Genomic DNA, 10,758 nt, shown 5'->3' with positions numbered 1-10,758 from the left:
CTCTCTTTCTCTTACTTCCACTTTGCCTCCCTATATATTTTTTACTCTTTTTTTTTTCCTATCAAGATATAATTTGGAAATATTGTACCCATATGATAACCATTGCACAAAAGTTAGAAATTTAGCAATGTAAGCGTCCATGAGTCAACTTTCAATCTCCAGGTGACAATTTCCAAGCTAACTCAAGGACCCTCCAAGCACTACAAGAAGAAGGGACTATTGCGGCGGGCCAAAAGTGCCGCTACAGCCCAAAAAAGTGCCGCTAAAGGTACATTTGACCTTTAGCAGCAGGTGCTATTGCGGCGGTTCTTCCCGCCACTGTTGTGGTGCTGTTATAGATCTATTGCAGCAGTAACAAAAAGTGCCGCAATAGATCTACCATTTAGCAACGGTTTTGGTTTATTACAGCAGGTAAAAACTACTACTATATGAGGTTAGATTTCGGGTCAACTAACCTTTAGCGACAGGATATGTGCGCTGCTATAGGTGACAACCTTTAGCGGCGGGCGATAAGCGCCGCTATAGAGCTTCATGTACAACAAAACATATGCACCTTTTAGCGGCAGTTACGCCCACCGCTATATGTGTGAAGCTTTAGCAGTGAGCTATAAACACCACTATAGGGCTTCATTTAAAACATAATTTTAAACATTTAGTGACGCTTTTTGCTCGCCACTATAGGTTAAATTGTTTTTTTTTCCTAGGTTTTAAAACGACAGACCTATTAAAAAGTACTTGTAATAATTTTAGCTCTACTGAGACAATACCATAAATGTAACTAATTAACAATACCACAAATATCTCCAAACTAACATTATATTAACATAGAAATATATTATCAAATACATAACATTATCTATAACCATCGTTATAAGATTAACAAAAAAAAAGATGCGGTTGAAAAAAATGCAATTGTTCAAATGTAGTTCTTTGTCCACAAAAAGTCTTTGAACACCAACATAAAACTTATAAGCTGCTTGGTTGATGGAATGCAACTAATGATTTTTGGAGAGTTGGAGATTATTGGACCGGAGGAACGTCCTACATACAAACCAAGATTACTCAATAAGTGCATATAAATGGATCGAATAGAATGACAAGAAAATCTTAGAGATTTAAGACTTTTCATCTTGCTCATTTAATAAGTGCATACAAACCAAGATTACTCAACAAGTGCATATAAATATTAGCCTATTAACCTCCATAGAATACCACAACAAATCTAAGGCCTTATTAAATAAAATAACAAAAACAGCAATTAGCAATGACAACCTGAAATTCAAAAAATCCATCAAAGCCTACACCATGGTTCAAACAAATTTCAAATTATAATACACTAAAGTATTATAATTTGAAAATAAGTATAATAACTTATCAAGAAGGATGAATCATGTAAATGCACAGAACAATTAGCTAAAACATGAGAAATTATTGTCGTAGAATGTCATAAGGCTGTGGATATTCGGAAACATCTTGTGGTTTTTAAGTCCCTTTTCATGCATTTTATATGCTAAGAAGTAAGAAGTTGCTAATTAGTTAGTTGAAACCCAATCGCGAACCCCTTGATCGAGAAGAGAGCAAGACATGATCTTTGTTTATCCACAAATTTGGTGAAATAGAGAATCTTTGATTTACAAAACAAGATGCAAGTAGCTTTTGCTTTTTAAAAGCCGAAGCTTCCTTGGAAAAGCCCCCAACAAACAGGGCCTAAAGTGTGACTAGCAATCACAAAAACTTGGGAAACACATTGTTGGCTTGTGCAGAACTAGTTGTGGTGTTCACTAGCCTACATTTACAATTAAATTCCATGTAACCTACTGCTTTTCTTAAAAACAATTGGCGATACTTGCACAAATTTCAAATTCATACATCTATATACACATTCATTAATTCTCACAATTAAAATAAAAATAAAATCTAAGAGCTCATACCCAAGGCTTCTATCAGCATATTTGGCTTCCATGCCTTCAACTTCTGCACAGTCTTAGTAAAATGCCCACTCCCTTGGTCAAGCAAATCATCTCGGTCGACACTCGTAATCATCACATAATCCAAACCCCACGAGGCAATTGCCTCTACCACATTCCCTGGTTCATTCGGGTCAAGCAGGGGAGGTGTCTGTGACGTCTTCACATTGCAAAACCTGAGAATTTAACAATTTCAGTTAAAGTTAATTCCAACATCAAACAAAGCAAACATCCATCCCTCTTCACAAACTCGTAAAATAAATTCCACAGAAATTCCCAACTCTATTATCAAAGAAAATCAAGGGACAATTTAAAAAGTCACACTTTAGCCATATAAGGTCTAATTGTATTTGTTTTAGTTTAAAGTATTCATATTGTAATGAGATTACTAATGCATTTTCGTGGGTTGTTTTACACTTAAGAATTCTAATGAATTTGAGACTGAAAATAAAGTGCAAATTCAAAGTTGGCATTGCAAATCAAACTCTTAAATCAAAGCATATTTTCGAGGTAAAGTGGAATTCACTAAATAAAACTATGAATTGTTACCAGCAGCCACGGGTGCAGGTATCACCAAGGATCATGATAGTGGCAGTGGTGGTGGTGTTGCATACTTTGACACCTTCGAATTATGTCCTTATGTTTGAATGAAACATAGGATTGAGTTACACAATGAAATCCAATACAACATCAATCACACTTTCTTAAACTCCAGAATATAAAAGGGAAAATATCATATGATGACATAGCAAGGCTACATATAATTAGAGATAGCAATTCCACCCTCAGTTTTTTTAGTATAATAATAAATTAATAATGCAAGCTTGATAAGGTTATAAATTTAACACATAAGACAGACATATCTATACTGCAACATATCTTTTTCACTAGTCCAATTTAATCCAATACAATTTATTTGGGGTATTGCAATCTCCTCCGCTTAAATTCATGACATATATATTACAACATATTACATCCATGATACCAAACGCTATCCCCTGCTATGTGCTGCTTTCCTAACTAAAATATAGAAGAGCAACTACTCTTACAAAGTTAGGGAGTCATTTATGAAGCCCAGCTTATGGGCCAGGTGTGATGCAGGCAACAAGAAATCAGCTTTATTTTAATTTAGTTTCATTTTCTTTGATAGCTTTCAAGTTTCAAGTGAGGGAAATTTTGGCCTTTCAGTAATTTTCCGAGCAACAAGTTGATAGGGTTGGAGTCTATGTAAGGCCCATATAAGACATGGACTATGTGTAAGGCCTACATGAGGCATGTCCTGATGTATTGGATTACGGTGCTCATGAGTTGGTTAGGCTAGAGTTGAGGGTCAAATCTGGACAATACTTTTGATGTTTAACCAAAGTAAATATTATCCTATTGTATTCGTAAAAAATCAAAACACAAAAATTACCAAATTAGTTAACTACTATAGCAATATATGTCAAGCAACTTCATCTTAGACTTATCATACTTTCAGTTGAAATGTCAAAAGTATGGTGTATTCATTACATCAATTTACTAATTTACCTGCAACAAGGGAACTTCCTCAATTGGAAGTTCAACTCCAAGGTCTCCACGGGCAACCATTGCCTGAAAAGTCAAGAAAACTAGTAGTAAGCAACAATTGGAGAGGATCATAATATGATGTTTGCTTCACAAATAAACGGTACCAACCTCTTTTTTCTTCCAAAATAAGAAAATTATCTATATCTAGATTACATAGTCTACACCTAGCACTTTAACAAAGAAAAAGAACCCTCACAGCATCTCATGATAAGCACCTTATAAAACTAATTTCCATTTAAAATCTAAAAACTGAGTGCATTATAGAAGGTTTGGTCATATTAGACGGAGCATAGGTAATCTATGCAAACACCACTACTAAAGCTTATTTTTGTATGAGAAAGTTTAAAGTTAAGGACTAGAAATTATTTTTGTTTAATAATTTTTGTTTCAAAAAAAAATATTGTATAAAGTATTTCACAAAACCTTCTAATTTTAATAAAGCCTAAAGAGCAAAGCCCAAACCTCTCTTGATGAGTTAGAAGACATCCAATACGCCTATGACTGTTTGACAAGCTAAGGAATATATACATCTATAAGCTCAATAGTGGCATAGTACCATAATGTTAATATTTCACTCAAGAAAGTAATTTTCTTTTGCTTTAGACTTTTATCTCCCAAAGGATTTTATTTTCTTTTTCTTTTTATTACCTATTAGAGATTTTTACTTTTAAAGATATCTTTACCAGTTATATTTCTTCACCACACCCAAAAATAAAGAAAAACTATAACCAATGCAAGACGGAAATAAGCACAACATGGTATATAAAATTTTCTTCCCTTGTTACTTTCTGCAGCAAACATATGTAACATACACAATACTTAAATCATAATATTAACACTAACCCCATCATTCGTCGAGGTTAGGAAACCTGGCCTCTTCGCAAACGGTGTGGAGTTTGAGCTCGTGCAGCTCCTTCTTGATCTAAACGTACTTTTCACCTCCCGGCACGGCCTCTTTCATCCATTTAGGCTTGGGCAGGGGTTTCTTCTTGGTACCGACTTCGACGGAGTACACGAAGTCCAATAGTGTGGGAGATTCACGAGCCAGACAAGCCCGGAGGCCATCTAGGGTTTTGGGGAATTCAGAGGGTGGCCCTGTTATGGTGGTTAGAGCTCGCAATCTGCTGATTTTTTTTTTCTTTTACGAGGAAAAGCGGTTGAAACTAAGAGGCTAAGGGCGTGTTTGATACATATTTTCAAATAACAATTTTTAGTTTTTAAAAAATATTATATGTATTTTTAAATATTTTTTCTTTTGAGTATTTTCAGACATATTTTTAAACAATAATTTTTAATTTTTAAATGCATGTACTGAACAATCCTAAAGGAGTATTATATTATGTCTGCACTCTCTTTGGACGGTTGGATGGCATTTAAGGAGCATCCCACGGCTGAAATTTTGTTCAGGGCTTATTCTATTTTTTTTAAGGTAGTTTGGGCTCATTAGTATTAGCAAAAGGTGAATTGGGCTCTTGTGTACTGAACTACCAACCAGCCCACCAATTTTTATCTTATCAAAAAAAAAAAATTAAAAAAAAAACAAAAAAGAAGAAGGGTATTATATTTTGCTGAAGTGTTTGGCGGGAAGTGAAAAAAAATGTGGGAAGTGAAAATTAAAATGTGTGGTAAGTGAAAATTTATGCTGAAATTTATTTAAAATTTTTATTTTTAAATATTTGTTTTAAGTTTTAACCCAAAAAAAAGGATATATTTTGCTGAAGTGTTTGGGGGGAAGTGAAAAAAAAAAGTGTGGGAAGTGAAAATATATGCTGAAATGTATTTAAAAATTTTATTTTTAAAGTGATATTTTTAGCGACGAAAAAAATAATTAATATACCCTTGAAATTGCTAGAAACCTCTCAAATGACCAAAAATACTTTGAAACCTCTAAAATGACAAAAAAAAATACCCCTAAAACCTCTAGAAAGACAAAAATACTCCTAAAACCTAAAAAATGAGCAAAGGTATCTTGAAACCTCTAAGATGACCAGAAATAGCTCGAAATTGGTAAAATGACCAAAATACCACCCCCCCCCCCCCCAAAAAAAATCTATATAATGACAATTTTGGTCATTTAAGAAGTTAAGGAGTATTTTGGTTATTTTAGAAATTTCAGTATATTTTGGTCATTTTAGATATTTCAAAGGTATTTAGGCCATTTTAGAGGTTTAGAGAACAAAGTCAATCAAAGTTTTTTACCACGTGAGTACACAACACATGTCCATCATGCGTTTTACTTAGATTTGAAATCTAACCATTGGATTTAAAGAGTATAATGAAAGGTTAATTTTAGTATATTATGGTCACAATCAAACGATTGAATTTAAAGAAATGAGTGATCAAAATTTAGTTAAAGTTGGTCAAACTTAGTCAAGCTTAACAGATGGTCCTGTTAGTTTCTAAGACTTTAGGAACTAATATATTAGAACTTCAATTTGTATTATGCTGGCAAACCATGATTAAAATATAAAGTCTAAGTTTAAGCTTGCTCAAAGTGTGATTTAATATAAAATTGGAATCGATTTATTGCAGGATTTATTGGACAAAATCTGCAAGGCTCGATCGATCGAAAATTAGACTCAATCAACCGAAACTCGTGCAGATCTAATTTTCTACAGAATTTACAATTCAACCTAAGCCCATATGACGTGTACGGTTAAGTGTTTTACTTCAAGTATAAAAGGAAAAACCCTAATTACGTTTTAGAAGTCTTTTGGAGAGTTGTGTGTTGAATCTTCCGTGAGATCTAAAAGTGTTTACCTTCGTACACACACATAGAGTTATCAAAATCAAGATTCGCGTCAAGAACTTGATGATCTCTTCAGTTGCTGCATAAAGAACTTTAAAGAAGATCTGAAACCTTTGAATGGAGTCTCAAAATCACAAGTAGAAGAACTTGTGGTTGCTGCAGATCAAAGAAAGAAGTAGTCCGTGGACTCAAAGCTGTTACATGGTCATGATAATAATTTTTCTACATGAGGTAGCAATAGGATGTTAGTGGTCTAAGTTATATTATAAAAACTTCAATTCTTTCATAATGGATCTATTTTACCTTGAGAATAGCTAGGTTAAATCATTCCTAGGTTTTTTATCGGTTAGGTTTTCCTAGGTTATCACATTGTGGTGTTCTTTATATTTCTGCATTATTTACATGATATGATTTTATTGTGTTAACCTAGAACTGAATGATTTATCTAAGTAATCACTTGGCTAAATAACTAAGTTAAACAACTTGTGTTAAGGGGTCTAAAAACATACAAGTCTCGAGACCACTGGACTTGGTGAAATTCATATTCAAATCTTGATCATTGGGATTGAAGAGTATGGTGACATATTGGTGTTGGTAAAATTTGAGACCAATTGGATGGTCAAATTGAGAGAACACAGCCATACAAGTACACAACATATGTCCATCACGTGCCATAATTAGATTTGAAATTTAACCATTAGATTTGAATAGTGTAATGAAAGGTTAATTCTAGTAAATTACAGTCACAATCAAACGATTGGATTTAGAAAAATGTGTGGTCAAGTTTAGTTAAATTTGGTCAAACCCGGTCAAACTTAATAGATGATTCCGAGACCATTGGACTTGGTGAAATTTATATTCAAATCTTGATCATTAGGATTGAAGGGTATGGTGACATATTGGTGTTGGTGAAATTTAAGACCAATTGGATATTTAGATTGGAAGAACATAGTCATACAGGTACACAACACATGCCCATCACACACCATACTTAGATTTGAAATCTAACCGTTGGATTTGAAGAGTGTAATGAAAGGTTAATTCTAGAAATACAATTAAAAAAAAAAGACTAATTACCCAAAAAAGAAAATTTGATATCATTGAGATTAAAAAAGAAAAAAAAAAACTCATTTTGACCTAGCTTCGTCGGCACTGTTAATGGCAAAAGCCAAGCATTTGGCTTCGTTCAAGCCTCAATGGTTGTTTTTGGGCCTTTCAATCGATGAGCGGCGAGGGAGAGTGCTAATAGAGAGAGACCCAAGCTGGATTTTGAGAGTGAGGATGCGTGGTAGTGAGGATGCGTGCTAGTGGTGGGAAGATCAATCATTGGGTTTTGAGAGTGACGAGATATTTTGAGAGTGAAAGAGAGTGTTTTTTTTTTCTTTGAGAGGGAGAAAAATGGGTGAGAAATGAAAAGGTTGGACACTAAAGTGATAGGTTTAGGTAAGGGAAAGGAAAAAGAAAACAAAGGGAAAAAATTGGACTAGTGAAAATTTTAAAATATTTATTTTTGGTTACTACCGGCGGTGGTGATGGCAGCTAATGACGGTCAGGAAATCTTTTTAGCAATGTTAGCAAATGACATTAGTGGTGACCGATGGTAAAGGATTGGTGATGAAAATGCTTATACACACACATACACACAGAGTGTGTGTGTGTGTGTGCGCGCGCGTGTGGATTTTTTCTTAGAGCTAACAATAGAGGGATACATTGGAAAATGAAAAGAGGAGGGAAATAAAAGGCCAAAATGGCGCTTAGGCAAAAACAACAGAAGGATACATTGGACCAGACACGGGTAATTAAAAGGTCTATTGCAGTGGTTTAAACCGCCGCTATAACTAAGAAAAAGTGCCGCAAAAAAGTATCTATTGCTGCGGTCATCCAACCCACGGCTATAAGTAATAGAATTGCTGCTAAAAATTATATATTGCGGCGGTTTTATATACCGTTGTTGTAGTATGCTGCAAAAGGGTATATTTATTGCGGCGGATTTATGAAACGCCACTTTAGCTAAGTCTAACATCACTAAAACACGTATATTGCGACAATTTATATAGTGCCGCTATAGTACATCGCAAAAGGCTAGATCTATTGCGGCAGTCCAATGAAACACCGCAATATATCTCATCTATAGCGGCGGGCCAAAAAAGCTTTCGCACCCGTTGCAATAGCTTGTTTTTCTTGTAGTAAAGTAGCGGGATGAAGATTAATGGGGGAAGAACTTACCTAGCTAGAAGAGCAAGGATATATTACATCTTCAAAACATTTGTTAAAAGGAGTATAAAAAAAGTGTCAAAAGCCTTGTAATTCAATAATACCATTGAGCTCTCTCCTCCACTTGTTATATCTTATAACAATTCAGTTAAAAAAATACAGTCTTTCGTGAATACGCCTCCCCCAAAAATTGCATATAGAGATTATTGGGTTAAACATGAGAGTAAAGTCTCACATTGAATAATGATGAGAAAAATAAGTGATTAATATAACATAATTAAGCACATACACATTGGGCTTAGATCTTTTGGGTTAACGTGTGTTTATCTATGTTAAATTCATTATTCAAGGAAACTCTCCAATGTGTTTATCTTCCTAACAAGTGGTATCAGAGCCCATGGTGGTAAGGTGGCAAGGTTATTGAGGTTCCTTTCGCAGTTAGAGCGGAAATGGGGTGTGCGTACTTGAACCCTTTCGCAAATGGAGTAAGGCAGGTCCCTTTTGTAGTTATAGTAGGGATGATATTTTGCACCAAGTAAGCCTATAAAACCCACATAAACGATCTTTGAAAAGGCCCAACAAAGGAGTATTATTACCAATGGTGCTAGACAATGACAAGGTGTTTATCTTCCCAACGAGTGGTATTAGAGCCCATGGTGGTATGGGGCAAAGGTAGCAAGGTTATCGAGGGTTCTTTCACATTTGGAGCTAAAATGGGGTGTGTGTACTTAAAACCCTTTCGCAAATGGAGCAGGGTAGGTCCTTTTCATAGTTGGAGTAAGGATGGTATATTACACCAAGTAAGCCCATAAAACCCACACAAATGATCGTGGAAAAGGCCAAACAAAGGATTATTACTACTAATAATGCAAGACAACAATGCAGTGCGAGGTTTCCATGAAGGATAAAAGACATGTGGTGTATGGATGATGCACTAGTAAAGCCAAATGCGCATTAGGCAAGAGGGAGTGAGTAGAACTTGCTCATGGCCCATGAAGCGGTCTTGAATAATAATGAGAAGAATGAAGAATTAATATAACATAATTGAGTACATACTCATAAGGCTAAGGCCTTTTGGGTTAAAATGTGTCTCTATATGTTGTATTAATTACTCAAAGAAATCTCTAATGTGTTTATCTCCCCAACTGGGATAGGCAGATAATATTTGACTCCGGCTTGCCCTTGAATAGGCCAAACTTAGTTTTGGTAACTGTAAAATTATAAATCAACCTACTTTTATCTAATGTATATATTATATGTAAAATTATTATCTTTCATAACTATTGCTAAAATATAAATATGAAAATAAAATATTTAAAGAGAGAAAGAGAAAGCAAAAAAAGGATTTACCTAATTCAACCTAATGGCCTACTATTACATTGAACGACCTTTATTGGATATGCTTTTATTATTCTAAGAATAATTGTGTTTACAATAATCTCTAAGTAGGTGTATATATATATATATATATATATATATATATATATATATCAGGTTAAATAGGTATATTGATAGTTAGGACAGCCCAACATAATTTGGGATCTTTGTTATGATCCTAGTGTCCCATATGAATTAAGATAATTAGCTAGTCAATTGACATGTACTCTATGAATTAACCATGTTTTAAATGAGCTATATGTGGTCAAATCATAACTAACTCATCATAATCTCAACTAACTAACTAAAATGATTACAACAACTATGAAGAGATTACAAGGCCTATGACATAATTTGGGATTTCTATCATTTCCCTCCCTTTTAAAACACCTTGCCCACAAAGTGTTGTTGTAGTTGTCATCTTCATCAAGGGAAATCTTCCAATAGACTAATACCTTAGTGACATTTTGATCACCATATTCATGCATCTCTCTTTGACAAGCGGTCTCGTGTGTGCATAAAGGTTCCTTCTTCATAGATCTTCAGTCTTTGCTCAAATTCTTGAGTCTTTAATGGTTTTTCAATCTTCAAGGTCTCATTAATTCATTGGACCTTGGAATGTTCTTGGATCCTTAAGACCTCATTTGATTCTAGAACCATTAGAATTGTTGGCGCTACCATCTTTGATTCTTGGATCACTGACACTTGGATTGCCAATTCTTGAATCATGGACTCTTGAGTGAGAGCCTTCATTGGTGCATCAAGAATTGGTTCTTGGTCCTCTAGCATGAAATTCATGGGCTCTACATCTTAGATTCTTGGGCGGTTGTCTCCATTGATTCATCAAGGATTGGTGCACCAAATCAATCTTGTTGGGCGCAT

At 34.6% G+C, this 10,758-nt stretch overlaps 1 protein-coding gene across 2 annotated transcripts; it reads right to left on the bottom strand.

Moving 5' to 3' along the window:
• Window positions 1-798: 798 nt before the first annotated feature.
• On the bottom strand, window positions 799-4,700 carry LOC142629879 (lipoyl synthase 2, mitochondrial-like). 2 transcript variants are annotated; one of them, XM_075803930.1, is made up of 5 exons: window positions 4,380-4,518; window positions 3,498-3,560; window positions 2,517-2,603; window positions 1,932-2,143; window positions 799-1,041 (listed from the first exon to the last, which is right to left on the bottom strand). In XM_075803930.1, the coding sequence occupies exons 3-5, from the start codon at window positions 2,549-2,551 to the stop codon at window positions 917-919; spliced, it is 372 nt and encodes a 123-aa protein (XP_075660045.1). In that variant the 5' UTR covers window positions 2,552-2,603; window positions 3,498-3,560; window positions 4,380-4,518; the 3' UTR covers window positions 799-916. The 2 variants fall into 2 exon arrangements, with proteins under 2 accessions (XP_075660045.1, XP_075660044.1); XM_075803929.1 differs by lacking the exon at window positions 2,517-2,603 and having other exon boundaries at window positions 4,380-4,700.
• Window positions 4,701-10,758: the final 6,058 nt, after the last annotated feature.

The sequence above is a fragment of the Castanea sativa genome, chromosome 3 (genome assembly GCF_040712315.1).
Source record: "Castanea sativa cultivar Marrone di Chiusa Pesio chromosome 3, ASM4071231v1".
Lineage (NCBI taxonomy): Eukaryota > Viridiplantae > Streptophyta > Magnoliopsida > Fagales > Fagaceae > Castanea > Castanea sativa.
This window is presented reverse-complemented; position numbering and strand designations above follow the sequence as displayed.